At 41.3% G+C, this 21,173-nt stretch overlaps 1 protein-coding gene across 3 annotated transcripts in view; it reads right to left on the reverse strand.

The window, feature by feature from the left end:
• The window catches only part of LOC121874686 (protein phosphatase 1J-like), a 51,542-nt gene that overhangs the window by 25,558 nt on the left and 4,811 nt on the right, over positions 1 to 21,173 (reverse strand). For all 3 annotated transcript variants that reach the window (XM_042378930.1, XM_042378931.1, XM_042378929.1), the window contains exons 2-4: positions 18,388 to 18,844; positions 13,799 to 13,941; positions 12,543 to 13,083 (exon numbers count right to left, since the gene is read on the reverse strand). In XM_042378930.1, coding sequence (XP_042234864.1) covers positions 12,543 to 13,083; positions 13,799 to 13,941; positions 18,388 to 18,546 — 843 coding nt within the window. In that variant the 5' untranslated portion in view covers positions 18,547 to 18,844. The remainder of the gene's footprint in view (positions 1 to 12,542; positions 13,084 to 13,798; positions 13,942 to 18,387; positions 18,845 to 21,173) is intronic.

The raw sequence follows: 21,173 nt of genomic DNA on the forward strand, positions 1-21,173 counted from the left end.
GTTAGGCTGATTGGGCGGTAGTTAGAGGATAGTGATCTATCCCCCTTCTTGAAAATCGGTATTACATTCGCTATCCTCCAGGATTCTGGTACTACACCTGTTTTTAATGACATGTTAAACAACTTTGCTAAGGGCATACTAAGCTCTTCCTTACATTCCTTTAATACTCTGGCAAATATCTCATCGGGACCAGGTGACTTATTAGGCTTTAGTTTGTCTATTTGCTTACTAACACCGTTACTAGTCACTACTATCTCACTTAATTTGTTTTCTTCACTATCGCCGAATAGAGTCGGTGCCTCGGGTATCATGTTTAAATTTTCGGTGGTGAAAAATGTTGACAAATATTTATTCAAATTATTGCTCATTTCTCCGTCGTTATCAGTGAGCTCGCCGAAGTCTGACCATATTGGTCCAATCTTTTCTCGTGTTTTAGTTTGATACATTTGGTAGAATCCTTTGGGATTTGTCTTCGCCTCCCTTGCTATCCTTACCTCATTATTCCTCTTTGCTTTCCTTATCTCGGTTTTAACCCGACTCGCCAATACCCTATAATAGTCCCGGAGGTGAATTTCGCCACGATTTATCCTTCTACCTGTAGCCTTCCTTTGGCCAATGATGTTCTTTAAATAATTATTTATCCATTTAGGGTCATTGTTGTCTGATCTGAGTTTTTTGTATGGTATGTTCTGCCTTTGTGCATTAAGTAACTCACTATTTAAATTGTCGTGGAACTCGGCAATCTCAGATCTCGTTATCAGGTCGGTGTCATCTGTCAGGTTCACAGCCAAGCGCGACACCCCCTCTCTCAGCTGCCTCTTTAAACTGTCAAAGTTTGCCCTTCTGAAATCTGGTACTTTAGTGGAATTTTCCTTACGTCTGCCCTGAAAATCTAACTGGAATCGAATTTCTTTGTGATCGCTGTTTGCAAGTTCGTTCCCTACCTCGACATTGCTAATTAGGTTTTCTCTGTTCGACAGAACTAAGTCCAGTACAGTATATTATTACCCCGTGTGGGTTCGGTTATATGTTGACTTAGGAAACAGTCCTGGATCGTCTCGAGAAAATCCTGTGATTCTGAGTTACCCGTAAGGTCAGTCCAATCTATTTGGCCAAGGTTAAAGTCGCCAACTATACAGACTTTGTTGTGTATGGAAGCCCTGCGCATTTCATCCCAGATAAGTCGCTCATTGACGCTATAAAGATTGGGGGGTCTATATATTACTCCTGTGATTAATTTTTCCCGACCGTCGCTTAATTCTATCCAAATTGTTTCTGTATTCCTCTCAGTTTTTATTTCCTTATTTATTTCACACTTCAGATTATCCCTAACATAGATTGCTACTCCGCCTTTTCCTGGTCTGCCTATCGGTATGGAACAGTTTGTAACCCGCAATTTGGTATTCGACTGGTAACTCACGTGTGTCTAGGTTGATCCATGTTTCAGTGAATGCAATTATATCGATTTTTTCGGTACATACCAAGGCCCTAATATCATCCATTTTGTTTCTCATACTTCTACTGTTCGTGTAGTATACATTTAAGTTAGTCGTGTTCTGAGTCCTCCCCTTACCGCGTTTAGTTTTAAATTCCCTGTCTAATTTAGTTTTGTCATCATTCCTAACACTATTTCCCTGTAGTCTTTCACTTTGTTTACCCGCTCCCACTGCAGTCTCCTCCACCCCCGTGCCCATATGTTCCCTTAGCAGTTTAAAGACTTCGATATCTTTTGAACTGCCCCTACTGTTTGTATAATATACATTTAAACCTACTCTTCCCTGGTCCTGTTTTACCCCTTGTCCTGAGCAACTAATTTTACTTCCCAGGACCTGCTTGTTTTTTGACTCCCACTTTCCCCGACCCCTCTCTACTGGCGAAACCCCCCCTTCGGAGTGACAATTTCACGCTCCAGGGATGCAGACAACGTCTTTACCCCCTCACGAGACAAGTGTACTCCGTCGCGACAGTACAGGTAGTCGTTGCCATAGAATCGTTGCCAGTTATCAATGAATGCCCAACCATTGTTTGCACAATGTTTTTCCAGTCGGCAATTTATAGCAATTGCCCTGGACAGCCATTCACGACCAACCCCTCTTCTAGGCAAGACACCACATACTATCGGGATCCCTCCCCTATCTCTAATCTTCCCCAGCGCCTCCCTATACCTCTTGAAAAGTTCCTCACTCCTAACCTTACCTATGTCGTTTCCTCCCACACTAAGACACACTACTGGATTGGTACCCTCCCCTGACAAAACCCTGTCTAACCTCTCGGCTACATGCCCTATCCCAGCCCCAGGAAAACACACCCTAGTCCTACGTTTCCTATCTCTCGCACATAAAGCCCTATCCATAAACCTCACCTGGCTGTCACCAACTACCACGACCTTACCTGTGGGCAGGGTTTGTACAACTGCCCTTTCCTCTCCTTGATCCATACCGTCCTGCCTCTTCTCTTCCTCGCCAGCTTCCTGTAGCACCTGGTAAGGGTTACTACACTCCACACCCTGGTCAGCTTTCCTGAGCCTGACTGGGAAGACTTCAAAAATTGGTGCTCCTTTGCAACTCAGGAGCGCCGTCGGATACGTGAGGCAGACTGGCTATCCTTCACGGGGTCTCTATCGTTCCAGTAGTCACCCTCTTATGTATGGAATCGGATTAATGCTATACGGGGTACTCGATGGAGGCCTCCTCCCCACCCTGACCCCGCCTCCCTTGCCTGCTCTTTAATGGAGGACTGGGCACGAGCTTCCTCCCCTGAGGCACTTCCAGATCCAATGCAGGAGGCAGTGCAGGCTCGCATCGATGCGTCTGAGCCTGTTGTTCATGCTGCTCTTACCTCCCCTGCCCCCACTGATCATCCCATCACACAGTTCGAGCTTGACAGTGCTCGTCGCTCTAGAAAAGACACCTCTCCTGGGGATGATCAGATAACCTACTCCGTCCTCAATGCCTGTACTAATATTCCTAACGGCCCCTTGCTTGCTCTCTACAATATGTCTTATGAACATGGGGTTCTCCCGTTCAACTGGAAAAATGCCACTATTATCCCCATCCCTAAGCCGGGAGATCCTGGGAAATATGGACCCATTAGTCTTACCTCCTGTGTTTGCAAGATGATGGAGAGGATACTCCATCGTCGCCTTCTTCACACCATAGGCGGCTGCCACAACTTCCTCAATGGTTTCATTCAACATCGCAGCACAGCACACTCCATTGCTTCCTTTTATTGCAATCAGACTGCCCGCGTCTCCGTCTTCCTTGATATCAAGGGAGCCTTTGATACGGCTCAGCCTGCCCTCATTTTAGCTGAACTTGCGCGGTTAGGGGTTAAAGGGAGACTTCTACAATGGATCGCCTCTTACCTCACTGGACGTCAGGCCCGGGTTCGTGTTGAAGGCTCTCTGTCTCCTGTTCAAGAAACGAACCTCGGCACCCCTCAAGGTGGAGTCCTGAGTCCCACCTTGTTTAACACTCTTATGCACTCCATTGCATCACTCCCGTGGCCGACAGAAGTTGTCCATTCAGGATATGCCGACGATGTCCTCCTCCAAGCCCCTGACTACCTCAGCATGCAGGAAGCCCTTAATCTGGTCTCCAGAGAGTGTGATTCACTTGGTTTCCTTCTTTCAACTGCGAAAACAAAAGCCATGTGGCACGGTATTGTTGTACCTCCACCCCTTTTCTTATCAGGAACGCCCTTGGGCTGGGTTAATGAGACAAAATACCTGGGTGTGTATGTAACTCGCACACGTTGTCAGATCCCTGAAGTCTGCTATCTTCGAGACATATGCTTTCGGCGTATCGCTCCCCTCTCTACCATGTGCAGGAGTTCCCTTGGTGCTACCATCCCTGTACTTCTCACCATGTACAAGTCCTTTGTCCGTTCCTGTGTCGACTACGCCGCCCCTGCCCTCGTCAACATTAGTCGGACTGCTGTCAACCGTCTCGAAGTTATCCAGAGGAAAGCTGCTCGTATCATCCTTGGGGCTCCTCAGTGGACACGCTCTACTTCTCTATATACCGAACTTGGTCTTTCCCCCTTACAGGATCGTGTCCAGGAGTTTTACCTAAAAACTGCCGTTTCCATTCTACGGGATCCTCGGGGCAACTATGTCCAAACCAACTTGACTCCTGCTGTCCGAGACCGACCTCCATCTAGAAGACAGTGGCGAGGGTCACTCATCCGAGCCCTTCAGGAACACGACCTCCTGCCTGATATTGTTGTCACCCCTGCTGTTGGTTCGTCTCCTTCTCCGTGGCTGGATTTTCAACCTGAAGTGATTGCCCTCGGTGGACCGCTCCCGAAATCCCAGGTGAACCCTGTTATTCTCTGCAAATACCACCTCTCCAGGATCGCCCACTGGTCCCCAGGTAGGGTCGTCCTCTACAATGATGGTTCTGTTGACCCAGCTACAGGTAGGGCCGGGGCTGGTGTCTACATCTCCCGTCCTCATGCCCCTGAGCCTATCAAACTGTCTCTCAGAGTTTCTGACGGGGCATCCTCCACTCAGGCTGAACTAATAGCCCTCCTTGCTGCCCTTCTCGCTGAGGAAGAAGCAAATGGTTTCTGCCCCTTGCTTGTCTGATGCGATTCCAGGTCTGCTCTCGACGGGATCGCATTTGGATCAGGGGAAAATAAGGACCTCATCCTCCGAATACGAGGGTTAACATCCACACTTCAGGATGAGGCCGTCCTGTGACATTCCTATGGATACCTAGTCATGTCGGTATCTTGGGGAATGAGGCAGCAGATGACCTTGCCAAGACTGGCTGCAACAAGGCCACACCTGACTACGTTGTTCCTCGAACACTCTTACAGATTAGGACCCAAATCCGCCGCAAACAGAGAGAAGCTCGGGAAGCAGCCATCCCCCTGGACTCCCCGCCCACCTGGTACGATGTCCTCCGTAAACTTCCTGACCTCTCGTACGTCTACGGGAAAGGGTCGCGGAAGGGGGACGTGATTGCTGCCCGTATCATCATTGGGTATGACTTTGCTTGGGAGATTGGTATCCCCGCATCCCCTGAGCAACGCTCTTGTGCGTTATGCAGAAGACCCGACAGCAGCACCCTTATTCACTACCTCCTAAGATGTCCCCACACACAACGCTTCCGTGATGCCTGCTGGATCACCACTCCACGACCCTCTGACGGAGACACGATGATTCTCCCAATACTGGCCAGATATTTTGTAAATAATATTGATTATGTGTTAAAGGAATATCCTTCCTTCCTTAGGCTTTAGTAAGCCCCTTTATAATATTTATACTGTATATACTTTTCACACTTGCCAGATGCTTCTGGTGTCATTGTACAGGGGTACCTAGTGACAGCACTAGGATCCCGCTTCCTCTATCAAGGAATAAACAATTGAAATTGAAATTAAATTGAACTGCACCGAATCAGTAAATTTCGTCTCCCCATTCAGATACTATGGTAAATGAATCATGAACAGGTAAGGACTCTCTTTGTCATTGACAAGCTGCCTTTAAAGAGACAGATTGGTTTACATAGCAATCTTGAGAATATTTCCTCTTGACACTGGATGCATTTATTAATCCTGCTATGCTAATTAGCCAACGGAGATTCAAAATGTTTCCTGGATTTCCTGATCCATAAGATGCACTATACTCCTAATATTATGTATTTAAGTAATTACTGTATTAGATGTTTTAATTGCCTGTACAGTATGTTGGCCTGGCAAGTTAAAGCTAGGCATTTACATACTTAGGTACAAAGCTAGACGTCGCATTCTGGACTTTATCACAAAACTGTTTAAAAAAAAACGGCTTTTCCTTGAAAAATGTCTTTAAAATCACACTGCTTCTTAGCAGCCGAAGGTCAAGTGTAAGGAAGGAAGTTCCATTCCAAACACCTGTAATGAAACTATAAAAGTTGTGGAAAAATCATTACACTAATTTATCTGGCTAGGAAGTAAAGAAATTAAAATAAAAAAAATTAAAATAAAAAAATGAAGAGCATAGGTGTGTATGTGTGAAGGCAGGGGGCTGTAACTGTGTCACCGACTCAACACCCTGCTGCACTCTCCCTCCCCAGATGTGACTTCACAGCACACCCACAATGCAGTAGGGTGTGTCATAGGAGGGAAGATCAGCTAAAACTAATGGCCCATCACTTTTTTGGTAGATTTTAGTGTATATAAACAGAAAATAATTTCAGTTTCAATATTTTGCAACCTTTTGCTAGGTAAATTTTTGTCGTAAAATTTATCGAAAATCTAACGTACAGCTGCATTAGTGCATTACAATTAAATAGTGAACATTGCTTTCTGACTTCATTCTTTAACAACCCAACTAACAATATTTTTTTCTGTTTCAGATTCTCATGCATTTATAAGTTGATAATATTTGCAATGGCTGCTTGTGTCAGGACGAGGAACCAAAAATCCAGCCATCTCAGTCACTATCTTGGGTCTGGGAGAGAGCTCCTGAAGTCGGAGTTGCCTACATTGAGAGATGCTTTGAGATACGGTGTTTTAATCAGGCAAATCAGTGAAAAGAACCAAAGAACTTACACAAACAAAGACATTGCCAGTAATATGACCAAAGCTGTCTTGGCACAGTACACTCTGGCTAGCAGCTCAGTTCAAGCCTCCAGTCATAACAGATCAGAAGAAGATTGTGAGAGACTGCTAGCCAGTTGGGAAAAGGCAAGAGATATCTCTCTTGGGAGAGGAAAACTTGCAGTTAAGGACAGCTTTTGCCAAGCAACTGGACCAGTTATTTGACATAATTACTTGCAAGTGCCCAATTGTTTCTCTGTGTCCTGAGTTTGGATCGTCGTGACTGTAAATCCAGGGCCCATCTCCTGTATTTGCAAAGCGTGAACTGAAGATTCCTGTGATCGAACTGGCATTTGTCAAAGCACAGAGAGAAGACTGGCAGTATAGGGGCTCTCATGATTTCTAGCCAAGATATTCCGGAGTCCAAGAGACAGGAGGCTGCCACAGAGAGACAGAAGAGGAGAAGAGTTGCCGAGGAAAAGAGACTTGAGAAGGCCCAGGGTGAGGTAAAAAAGGCCGATGATTGGAGTCAAGCTGATTCAGAGTTTAATGACTTCCCCATGGCTGATCCGAGTGCTGACCAAGAGAATGGTGACTTTGTCCCTAACCCAGAAAATAATGATCCCAAACCTTCCAGGCATAACATTCGAAATAGGAAAGATATCCCGAGCATAGCTCTGGCCAGCATGCGACACCACACTGGTCTCAGAGAAACTGCAGAAATAGCAACAGCTGCCTGGATTGACGGTGATTTGATAACACCTGATGATGTTCACCTGGTGATAGATCATAACAAAGTAAGGAGAGCTCAGGAGAAACTTGTCAGTAACCTAGAAGAGGAGTTTGATAAGGGGATAAGAAAATGGAATCAATTGTTTGTTCTTTGATGGGAGAAGGGATGACACTAAAGTGTTCATGAAAGTTGGAGATTCTGACAAGTTGTTCCCTGCCATGGTGAAGGAGGAACACTACTCCTGCTGCAGTGAACCAGGAGGGAAGTATTTGTGGCATTTCACTCCAGAAAAAGATGACATCAGGAAACCAGCTGAGATAGTGGCAGATAACATTGTGAACTGGCTCAGAGAGAGGAACGTAGACCAGACCCTGCAGGCCATTGGAGGGGACAGCACCAACACGAACACAGGGTGGCAAGGGGGGTCATACAGTGGATAGGGCGGAAGATTGGGAGGAAGCTGGTCTGGATTGTTTGTGACCTCCACACCAACGAGTTGCCACTCAGACATCTGATCCAGGAGCTGGATGGCAAGACTCTTTCAAACAACAGATGGTCTGGTCCTCTTGGCAAGATGCTGGACTCTGCCACTGAGTTAGAAATAAATCCGAGCTTTGAAAAATCACAGTTGGCCCTCCACTCGTTGAGCTTGCACATACTGTCATTGACGACCTGAGTACTGACCAGTACTATGGTTACATGATTTGCAGTGCCATCAAAACTGGGGTCATGCCTGATAGACTTGCTTACCTGCAGATAGGTTCAGTCTCACATTCTAGGTGGCTCACAACGGCTCTCAGGTTCTGCAGAATTTGGGTGCGGCTCATCATAAACTGAAGGGAACCAGCTTCACAACCTGAGACTTATTGTCCAATTCATGCATTGAGTGTCTACTTGCTGGTGGTTCAACACCAAGGTCAAGTCATACGTTCTCCGAGAAGGTCGAGCATGTTCTCTTCCAGCTTGAGCTCCTGAGAGTCAGCCAGGAAGGTTGTTCAGATTGTGGAGCAGACTGTGAGAGATCTTCCTGTGCTCATCCCGAGGCAGTTCTGCGGAGCAATGCTCTGCAGTAGGATGAGGAGGAGAGAAAAGTGGCAGTCAAAAGATCTTGGATATGAGACTTATGAGAGGATCTGGGCATGGCCGAATCAGTTGGTAGCCGATTCCTTCAGGGTCAGGAAGACTCCTGAAGTCAATCTAGTGCCAAGACCCTCACTGATCTCATAGATCTGGATAACATCAGGCTGGCAGTGAGCCTCTTACCTGCAGCCTCACCAATGTTCAAGTCAAAGCTTTCCTGGACAACCCCATGCATGTCCCTGCCTGGCCCTCGCACACCCAGAGTATAGAGCGTTGTGTACAGCAAGTGAGCGAGGCCAGCAGTCACGTGTACAGCCAGGAGAGGAGGGAAGGCTACATCCGAGCTCAGGTGGTCAGCAGGGAGGTGATGAGTAGAAACAGAAGCAAGAAAGACATGTTCTCTATGGTGTGCAGCAACACCGGGTCGTGCAGTCGTAGTAGTAAAACCGGTTTTTGTATTTGATGATTTTGTTTTCTAAAGGAATATTAAATTTAATAAATGTGTCAAGATCATTCGTTTCACTATTCTGGATCATTTTCATCCTAATAAATTAACCTGATACATTTACTTTACTTTAAATAAGCTATTTAGTGGTGTTGGTAAAAGGGTGGGAATACTGAATTTTCATAAGATTTCAAGTTAAAATTTACCTAGCAAAAATGAAAACTTTTCAAATCTGAAGATATCACATGATTCTGCACATAGAACTACATCATTAATACCATGGGCCGATTTTTCAAACTCAAAAAAAAAAAAAAAATCGCCTCCGTATGACACCCTAACAATGCAGTCCATTGCAAATTGCTATGAGATATTGCTTATTTCAACCTCAGAACAAGGGCATTCATAATTTTTACTTGAGATTAATGCCCGACTAACAACTAGTAAATTCTTTCATTATATGGTACAATACTACAATCTACTATCAATATTTCAACAATCTTCTTGACTTTAAAACAAAGATATCCTTTCATCCTAAAATTTTTCTCATACACATTTTCCTAAGATTTAAATACAAAACAAAAAAGCAAAAAACAAGATAGGAGTAAAAAAAGGAAACTAAGAACCACAGGTATTCATACACACCTATGGTTCTCATGTGAATCAAATTATGTGTGTGTATGTAGACACACACACACACACATAAAACACATGCAAATAAATAATATTGAGAAAATTCTCTAGCAAATACCCAGAAACAAATTTATTTAAAATGTGACAGTCTACCCTCAAGTCCATGCTTTATTAATAAGTAATACAGCATGGACTTGAGGGTAGATTCACATTTTTTATTAAATTTGTTTCTGACTATTGGTGAGAGAATTTTCCCATTATTATCTATTTGTATGCATTTTGTGTGTGTGTGTGTAATAATAATAATAATAACGGTTTATTGAAAGAGCTTGGCAGCCAGAAGGCTGAAAATATACAGTTACATATTTGGGGAATGGGTTACGAATTACAAATAATATACAAGTGACATAAGTGACACAAATAAGACATATAGTAACTTAGATGGGGATCAGCTCAAAATACAGTTCATTTCAACATAGTGACAGTGTAGGGAGCAGTGTTTACTGGGAGTGAATACACTGATTTATTACATGTTATTGATAATTTTTACAATGGTTGGGACTGGGCTGTTCTTATAGCGATCAGTTCGTGCACGTATGGGCTGGATGCGGTTGTGGTGTCGAACAGCAATTCTCGGACAGGGGATCTCAGGTGGTAGTAGGGGCCGGTGTCGAGGATGGTGTAGAAGCTTCTTACCAAATTTGCAGATGAGGTCGTGGTGATGGTCAGTGAGAGTCGAAAGGGTCAGTGTGTTGAGCGCTTCTTGATATGTGGAGTAGGAAGGGGAGAGAATAATTTTGCATGCCCTCTTTTGCACTTTTTCTAGGTGTTTACGTTGTGTGGCATTTAGGGAGGAAGACCAGGTGGGGGAGGCATAGGTGAGCTTGGGAAGTATGAATGTTGTGTAAACACTGAGGAGCTCGGGTGCAGGAACTCCGAGGGACTTGAGTCGGCGGAGGAGGTGGAGACGGAAACTGGAGGATTTGACAACTTCACTGACGTGTGGTTTCCAATTTAGTTTGTTGTCTATGGTGACGCCGAGGAGCTTCGTGGAATCTACAACCTGGAGTGTGTTCGGACCTAGGGTAATGGAAGGAGGTGGGACAATGTCGGAGGAGAGGTTGATGTGCATAACCATTGTCTTGGTATGGTTGATGGTGACATGGTTGTTGGTGGCCCAGTTTTGGAGACTGTTCAATAAATCCTGAAGGGCGGTATAGTTGGGAGCGGAATTGTTGACGCTGATCCCAATGGTGGAGTCGTCGACATATTTCCAGCGAGCAGGGGCTTCTCTTAGGGCATCATTGATGAGCATAAGGAAGCAGAGTGGTCCCATCTTGGTGCCTTGGGGGACGCCACAGGTGAGTGACTGAAAGGTGGAGACAGCCCCTCGGAAGCGTACAGCTTGGCGTCGGTCACTGAGGAAGTCTGTAAGCCATGGTATGAGACTTCTCCGAAGCCCGAGGTCAATAGCTTTGTTTATGATTATATTGTGGTCGACTAGGTCGAACGCTTTAGTGAAATCAATGACAGCTACAGACGTTTTCGTTTCTCGAGATGGCGGTATATGTATCGAAAGCTGACAAGACAGTGAGAAGTGTGTGTGTGTGTGCGTGTCTACACACACACACACACATATATACAATACCAATACAGGTAAAAGAAATAATTGTCCTAAGGGGAAACAACATAAAGGGAATACCTGTACAGTGGGGTATGCTATAACGAATCTAATTGGTTCTAGAACCTTGTTCGTTATAGCATTCATTCGTTATAGGATTAATCCGTTCCAGGCCCCCAAATACAACCACTTAACACTGAAAAATATAATATAAAATTGTAAAAATTGTAAAAAAGTGCATAAATATGCATCAAAACCCCTGAAATAAAGAATATCATTAATATTTGTAATAAAAAACAATAAATAGAAGAAAAAAAAATTAAATAATGTTAGTTGTAGGAGTTTCGTTCGTTATAGCATTCTCAATTTTATAGGTAAAACCGTTCGTTATAGGAATATTCGTAGTACCCGTGTATATATACATTTCTTTGTACACAAGTAAAAATGTAGCCCCGGTCAGCAAATGTTATTCGCGGATTTGGCTATTTGAGAACCTAACCCCCGTGAGTTTGAGGGACCCCCTGTATTAATATTTTATTAAGTACTATTACAGTATAATTATAAAATGATGGTGATTATGATTGTTGTTTATTGTCTAAAACAGATTCAGTTTGGTAGCTTCTAGAACTTCAAGACACTTCCATGCCTTTTAGGGGCAAGAGCGAGGTGTAGGTGCATGGGGAAACCACCTAATAATTACCCCATCATGGTGGGGTAATTACAGAACCCGTGAGCAGGCTTAACCAAGGCAGCATGTAGCGGCCGAACGTACTGCCCCAAGTCAGCCACAAGTACTGTATATACAGTACAGTAGTTAGTTCATAATTTGTAATAATGTTTCATGTTACAATTACATTTAGGGCCATGCAGTATAATAAGGCTCCTATGAAGAGCTGAAGCAGAATACAGTTCTGAAAGTAAATTGAACTCAGTATGTAATGTTTGTAAGAGGGAGAGAAGTTTGGCTGGAAAACATTAGGGAGAGAGGCAGGATTGGGTGAATAAGTAGACTGTGAAACAGGGTGGGAGGAAAGGCAGTGAAGGGGCAGGGAAACCATGGATGGTGAAATGTAGGTGGCATATTAATGCACTATCACAACTTATAACAGCATACCAATATCTTTCAATGACATGCCCAGTGTGGTCATCAATCTTCAACCACCAAAACAACATAAATGGCAGAGGACTGTAAAGACACAGTGGGGTCCTTGTCATCATTTTGATTTGCTGGCCATCAACTGCTGGATGATCATAAGGAAGAAACAGATAGTGGGGCGAAAGAAATACAATGTCAAGCCTTCAGTTAGGAGGAAGGGTGGTAGAGGCATAGGGGGGTAGAGTTGAGCTTTATCGTATGCCTCGACATGCGGTTGAGCAGTGTTACCACACTAATTAGAGCATAGTAACCTTAACGTGTATATGAATACATGTGGGCGACTGTACCTCAGGTAACACCTACTCAATTGGTTCCATTCATACCAAGATATACTGATGAAGTTAAAACTCACATGGATAATGTGATGAAGTTGGTTTGCTGCTGCTACAGCTGCTCCCCAACCAGCATGTCCATCAAACACACCAAAAAGGTAATAGGGAAGAGATATTGATGAAGTTGATGGTTGCTGGGGAGTGGACGGTTGTCTTGACAGTGACTTGGATGATTGACTAGGAGTGGTGTCTGCTAATGGGTGATGAACTGTGTCACCTTGTTCAATTTGTATTTTGCTAAGCCCATTACTGCTGCTGTCATCTTGCAAACTGCTGTTGGGATGATTATAATCCTCTTTCAATTCTGTTGCAGGACTAGCGGAGAGTGTTGATCCCTGAGGTGATAATATGACAGTATGTTCTTGCACTTCTGTTCGTATCTGTTCTGTTTCATCACCATGACCATTTATTAGCAATTCAGATTTAACAGAGGAATTCTTTTCTTGTGACAATGAAGAAGATTTGGAGTTGGATGCACCCTGTTTAATAGGACGCGTGAGAAGGCCAACATGGACGATGGCTTGGTCTTCATTTCGTTTTGACTTTCCTGCATTGATGGTTCTAAAAATAAGGTAATTCTGTATAAGATAATAACATTGCATTCTTCAAAAACATGGCTGTCTTTGTTATTCATTACTTCAAATTAATATGAATGGGACAATGGAAAAATCAGGTTGGATTAGCTTAAAATATGTTTATTTTAATTCTCTAAGGGTAAATTGCAGTGCTCAGAACATTACAAGAGCAAGATAGATGTTCTGACTATTCCAACCATATAATTCTTCCAGTCCCTTGTCTAGTCCAAGCTAATGCAATTTTTCAATTTCCCATAAGCAACTCTGCACAAGCAAAAGTCATTCCTCTAGCCTTATTAGTGTGATAACCCTGGACCTCATTAATTCACCTACAATTTTTTTTAGTGCATATACTACCTTTCTAAGTCTTTTTTGTTTTCTTCTTTTTTTCCTCCAATCATAGTGTCATAAATCTTTCTCACTAATCATTCATTTGTTATGTATAGTCACCCACAAAGTCCTGTTACCTCTCCTCCTAGACCACAAAACCCAAGATTCAGACTTGTGAACCCAAAGCAGTAGACACTGATGCATTAGTTCATCCATAGATGCTTTGAATTCAGGAGTCTGAATCTAGGGGTTTGTAGTTCAGGAAAAGAAGGGACAAGACTTTTGTGGGTGACTGTACCTCACATGCCCTGGGAAATCAGGGTAAACTGACACAGATCTACAACAAGGAACTTTTGAATATCTGTACTTACTCTGCATATCCACTTTTCCATGGTAACCTGGATATGTCACGAGGGCATATAATTGGTCTGATGGCATGGTCAGCAGTCACCTGAATCTCATCTTCTGAGCCAAGTTGCAAGAAGTGGGGTCGTGTGTATGGGAATCGAAGATTCTGCAATCATACAATACTGTCCTGAATATGCAACTAAAAGAAGGTCTGTTCCTCAAACAATAGAGAGATTAATATTTTACATGGCTAAATGAGGGATTGATCCTGAAAACCCATTTTCTAGCAGACTTGTTTCATTTTAGACCATCCTATTCTTGCCAGGGATTTATCTATTATAAATTTTTGGGTACAACAATTGCCCTTCCCATCACACCATCCTGCCAAAATGGGAAGGATGTTGTGAAAAAATTATTTTCCAAAGGCAAAATTTCTAATTGAGCCAAATCTGCCCAACCAGCATGCTACACACTCAGTTCCAGCTGACTAGGTCGCTTACCCATAGAAGGATGGGTATCCAGCTCCACCTGTCTATAGGTCCTACTAGAAAGCAGGATTTTAAGAGTAATCTTTTATTTCATACACAGACTCTTAAAGACTGGCAATTCTGAATTCAACACCCAGCTAAATAATAGACTGTATTACAAAAGCACCAAGGATTAAGCACTATCTACAGCCCAAATATCGATGGACAGCATGTCCCTTAACAAATGAATCAGGTAAAATTCTCTCTCAAGTTATGAATTGAAAAATACCTTACCAGTTAGTAAAACATAAATACTGAACTGTAAAATAAAAAACACATACACACCCACCCATGCATACACCAGAAAAGGGAACCCATAAGGTCTATTTTGCAATAATTAAAGTTGGAGTAGCACAAAACCTAAAACTAACCTACATCCATTAATTTCATTAAGTGATTTTGTAAAGTTCAGCTATGCAATTTCAATAACACTAAAAAAGGTAACAGAATATTATATTTGACCATTCTGTTACAAATTGATGGAAAGTATCAGAGAGGATTCACACAAAGTTTTCAGCAACAGAAGAAAACAATCCCTGCTAGGTTTAAAAAATTATTTACCGGAACTCACGAAACAGCAAAAGCTTCCTTATGACGAAGTATATTATTTAAGATAAAGGCTGAAATATATAAGTTCCTAATACTGTACTGTATTGTGGTCATAATTTAAAAAAGGTACAAAATCTCCCTAGGATTAACTCCCATAGAATGAATAACATAAAGAGAGTGACCATTAATTTTTTAACTGTAATGTAGTATCTTATCCTTAGACAAATCATTTATCTTAAGATATATAAATTACCTTAACTGTTAATTCCAGCTAAATTTTTGGTGTAATAAAATATGAAAGCTCGGTATTTAACAGCATAAAACATTTATCTAAAAATTACCTACAATGGAAAACAATTAGATCCCAATTATATATGTTACCGCCACAGTAAGATAAACATAAGAGAGAGAGAGAGAAAGAGAGAGGGTGAGAAGGGGGGGGGCAGTGCTGACAACATGTTTGTTGGTCGTGTCTAATAGAAAACAGATGGCCCTCGCCTAGGGCTGCAATTGGATGGCGATTGCTCAGTAGTCTACCAATTCTCGCAGAAGAAACAACACGCTGGTCGAACCCAAGACCCTAAAACGTAAATATAAACTCTAAATAACTTTAATAAGTATATTTAGGTATACAGTACTGTAATTTGATCATATTATACAACTTGTCTCCTGATGAATCAACAGATGTAACATGTGAGTTATACTTAAGATGTTAACAGGCTATGTACTGTATATTGATTGTATTATTCATTCTATGTGTCCTAAGATAACAGCATTTGTTATATGTGAATTGTTCTTTAACAGGTTTTGACCGAATTATATGGTACGCGTCAACGTTGAGGGTTTATTTCTCCAGCAACAAACCAATAACGCTCCTATGGGCGTTAACAATATATGACACTTAAAACATGTTTCTCACAGCCACAAATTCCCATATCAGAGAGAGAAAAATGAAATGAAAAGTCCCTTTCAAAATATGATGAAGGACGATTATAACAAAGTATTGTATGTTACTACCCCTTCATTCAGTTCTGTTGGTGGAACATTTCCTCCAAAGTTTGGTTCATTCTTCTACTTCAATATTCACCTTGTAAAGACTCCCACAGAACTTTGTAAAAGATGCTGTAGTCTATCAACACTTCAAGGGTAATCAAACGCCCACAAAAAATGAACAACGGTATCCCTATCTTAACACTCTTGGGGTTTTCATATGCAAACTTGCATGTGATCTAAATTACCGCTTTTGGGTTTTCATACGCAAATTTGGGTATGAACTAAAAAATTATAATAAAATTATTTTATGTTTGCGTATGAATGTTAGATAGGCCAGACACACCTTTGGCAATGTCAATGTGATCTGGCACCTATGTAGACTGCCTCCAAGGTTATGTGAGTGACCACACCAGTCGCCCTTTGTGGTTCAACAGCACAGGACATAACTTTGACCCACATTTCCCACCATTTTCTCATAGCTTCTGCTGATTTCTCATTCATCACAGTGATTGCACTTATTGATAACAGTGTTGTGATAGTTTTGAACCATGCCTCATGTTACTGGTGAAGGTGAAGGGGTGGGAAAACATAAAAAGTGCAAGGAGACTGCACCACATTGTGATAGTGTGGTGCCTCCTGAGGCCTCTCCCAGTGTCCCTGACCCTTCTAGTGCAAGTGATAATTTGTCTGGCCCGTCAACAAACAGTGATCATCAGAATGCACAATGTACACCACTATTACCTCAAGAAATATTGATTTTTTCACAACTTTTCTTCTATCACTATTTTTTACTAAACATGTACACTTTATAATGGAATAAGGTTATTATTGTTATAATATGAAATAACGAAGGTATAAAGTGATGCATAAACATTTTCATTAAGGGTAAACAAAAATTTTGTGTTCTACTCGCTCTTACGTATAGAAAAAATTATTTTATGGTGATTAGTACTCATATAAAACTGTTTATAGTAAGCTTGCTATGACTCATGTGGTGCAGTCAAGTGTGGTGAGGTTAGTGACCAGCCAGGTCACCAGACCCTGAGTGTCTCACTGGAGAGCACCTTTCTAAACCCAAGAGTGTTAAGCATTCAGAGCCTAGTTAAGCCTAACCTAGCCCTTCTGACTTGAAGAAGGAAACTTTGCCCTACCACCAATGAACCTCCTTAAAGGAAATTTACCAACTCCTCCTAGTTCCAAGGTAACCTAACCATCAAAATTCCAATCAAATGAAAGCCTAGATTTTTTCTCCTCTAAGCAATAATCCCAGTACAGAATAACCAAACGTAAACGGAGTATCCCAACACACCATATCCTGAATTACTGTATTCGGTAATATAAAAGCAGATGATACCATAGACATAGACCCCCTTTCTAAATTGTTATTAAAGGAGGCACACAAACTTTTATAAGACTTCCCCTGCTTAATTCTAGGTGGCCATAAAACAAGCAAATAAACACACATTTTCTATTCATTATAATACCATTTATTCATTCTTACTGCTATGAAATTACTGTGTGTGTCAGAGAGAGACATGGGGTAATCTAATTCCAATTGATTACGCAAGTCCAGGTAATTGTAATCGTAACTAATCATACTCGTTTACTTTGTAAATATAGTATTGTATAATCATGAATACTTTCATGACTACATTTGTCTATTCCCATTACAGAATATATCTAATACAAAAACATCACACATTCCTGAGTTGTCATCAGTTTACCAAGATTAGTGACCTATCAATCTGGAGCAAGTAATCTACTTAGTTAATACGTTAAGCCTCTTAGTTAAAGTCAATGAATATCAACATTTCAAAGGAACCACCAAGCTGAGTGGTTCTACTTGTGAGGTAACTAGAGACAAGGCCACACGGGACACTGAGGTCACCTCCACTGACACAAGATTAGATTGGAGGTATGGAGGATGTAGGTGGATAGGTGTGTGTGTGTGTTAATATCTTTACCATTTTTCCTTAGCCTTTTTTCATTTAATGGAGGGTGGCTGGAAATAAAGAGCAAATGCATTCACATATTTTCCCTTCTTGCCTGTTGTCATTCATTTGTCCTTACTACTATAAAAGATGATGTATTTTGAAACAATATTCTCTTCTTCAACTAGACCAAAAATTTGGTTTACCTATTCTCCACACATGCCAGCATCATACCCTTTCCTCATTCACACACACTGCTGCTTCCAGGATGACCATCGCCTCACTTCTATTGCTCCTGTACCCCATCCTTTAATCTTTTTGGTTGTCTCCTCCAGCTCCTAAGGTACCACCCATCTCTGAATTACACACTCATTACTACACTTTAAAATATTTCACTTCAGATCCCCTCAATATGCTTATCTTCCACACTAACTGCTAGCTGAACTTTTTATTCTTGATCAAAATTTAGCACTCCAGTTACAATAGCTACTTTATTCATATACAAGAATTTTTTTTCACAAACTTCAACAGGAACTTCTAATTACTTATTAAAGAGAACTGAGTATAACACTGCAAAAATACATACCAAAATGATTCAAGTATGAAACTCACCTTTTCTTTTGAGCTGCTACTTAAAACTCCAGTCCTCACAACCCCAGGAGCGGTTGGCAGGTTATTTGTTACTCCTGGACCCAGTCCCCCAAGGGTGCCATCACCAGGGTCAAAGCTCCCAACCACATTATACAGGGCAGTCTTGAATCGATTCAACATTAGCTCCTTTAAACCAGGCCTGGTGTCAATGGCAATGGGCAAATGAGAAACAGAGTTTTTGTCTGGCCAAATTGTTCACCATGAGCTCACCTTTTAAATTCACAAAATAATTTTAGCCACAAAATGTCTTGTCCGTTATATGATCATGAATTCTTAGCACATTGCTATACACAAGGCACAATATATACTGGGTATTTCCAGACCACAGTAATTATTGTGACAATTCTAGGTACAACCAGTAAGCAAGCACTTAAACTGCGAATGCAGTCATTTCTAATTCCTTCCTTCCATGAAGTATCTGCAACACAAATACACACATAAGTTTATCACATTAGCAATAAAAGATGAGTACATACTGTGTATTGCTCTGATTTAAATCAGTGATTTAAAAAATAATTTGATTTAAATCAACCAATCCTGTAAAAGAATCCTCCAGAACAAAGAGCATTACAGTATAACAAAACTGTTCTACGAGGTATGTCAAGTGCTCTTTAGATATATACTGTACTTTTGAAATACAGTACCCTGTATACTGTTAGACAAAAAAATCTGATATCACAAATTAGCAATATGTATGCTATATCTGAATATCATCAAATTACCATAGAACAAAAGTGTATATTACCGTTAACAGATTGCATACCTTTCTTGCCACACACATACACCCTAAAGAATTTATTCTTCATAGTGGCTTGATAATGTACTGGTATTATTAATTTTAATGTACTGTATGTGGAATGTCAACATCCCTTTCTATTGCTGCCATGTTCCAATTACATAATACAGTATTATGATCTTAGAATATTAACTGCTATGTGACAGGACCGAGTGTGAACTCATTCAAGACCAGACTTGACCAACACTGGCGCAGGTACAAATATAAAGAGACTTACATAATTACGCTCCTAAATCTACCATACAAATAATTATTTAGTTTAATTATGAAAAAATAATAAGCAATTATGGTCAAGATAATATCAGTAGTCAACCCTCGCTTTACGCGGTCCCACATTCCGCGTTTCCACGTTTACGCGGTACCCTGCCGAAACAGGAATGCTCACATTCCGCGGTTCGTGTACCCCTTTACTCGGAGAGCGGCTGGCGAACCGCGCCATTTTTGGATTCAAACCTCCCGCCATCTCTCCCGCCATCCGCCATGTTGTGTAAGCTGCGCGAGCATGGTGCACACAAGGTCGCCCAGTCGTCAAAACATTACCGAGTTCTTCACCCGCCACCCACCACAGCCGGCCCAAGTCAGTGATAGTGATAATTATAGTGAAGATATGGACTTATATGGACTTTGAGGGGTTTGACAAAAAAGCCCTGCAAGCCTCTATGGTGGATAGTGATACAATTGATACAAGTGATGCAGGTGAGGGCCAATAATCTGCCCTCTGCCTCGGAACCAACCGCCCATCCCCGTGTGCCCAGCCATCTTTTCTACTAATGTAAGTGTTAGAAAACCTAATATTATTGATATTTCTCTTAATTATCAATTGTTTGTGCATACCATCATCAAGTTAAGATAATATTTTTACTACAACATAGTTGTGTGTCGTCAAAAAGTGGAGTTTGGGGGTCGGCCCGGACTCTACTTCAATTAATCCCATATGTTATGTTATTCACTTTACGCGTTCCTTACTTTCCGCGGCACCCTGTGGGTTACATTAACCGCGTAAAGTGAGGGTTGACTGTATATAATTTAATGTATTATTACTACTTTGAGGGTTTCAGACACAATAGGTATGGTTCCCTAACCTTCATTCTTGTAAACAAATTCACGAGTAGACAACATGCAGAGTGATGATAGCAATGGTAGTACTGATGGCAATTTTGACTTAGGGTGATGTGTAATGGTGGAGGGGACTTGCTAGAGGTGGTACTAGAACACACAGGGAATTACGGTACAGTAATATTTACATGTATTTTTGAGGCATTACAGGCACTGTACTAAAATTTGTATCTGATAGTAAGCCACAACCTCCCCCCCCCCCCTTTTGTCATTTTTTTTAGGAAAGAAAAAAGTGTGGCTTATATTTGTTAAAATATGGTACAGTATACTGTATGGTATATACAGTATGAATAAATGAATATGCATAAAAATATGTTCTCCTATGGGAATACGTAAATAGAAACAATCAATACTAAATGTAGAAGCACACAAGAACAATGATATAAGTTTTCAGGGCCAGACTTCTGTGAAGCAATGTGTTACCTGTACTGTATATCATGTACCGGTATATACAGTACAGTATACAGTAGTATAGTTAAAATAGAGAAATGATCAGAAATATATAGAAGACCTTAAAGAAAAACAGACACTATTACATCATTACTGTACACACTACATTGTATTATCCACATAAGAAATCACTTTCAGCATAGGAAATGAGTTACTGTTAGTAATTTCACATTATGAGATGAAGTGAAGTTCCTGTAATTCCTTAGCAATAACTTATAGTGTATTTGATTTAAAGTAACATTATTGGATGATATATATTATAAGACCTTATCTAAGAGGAAGAACAATAAATATTACTATAGATGAACATCACAAAAAAAATCCGCAAAAAAAAATTCCTGTACATGCAAGCAGAGGAAGTCTAAATATTTCATAGACATTAGTA

Source organism: Homarus americanus, unplaced genomic scaffold (assembly GCF_018991925.1).
Source record: "Homarus americanus isolate GMGI-L3 unplaced genomic scaffold, GMGI_Hamer_2.0 scaffold34360, whole genome shotgun sequence".
NCBI classification, from domain to species: domain Eukaryota; kingdom Metazoa; phylum Arthropoda; class Malacostraca; order Decapoda; family Nephropidae; genus Homarus; species Homarus americanus.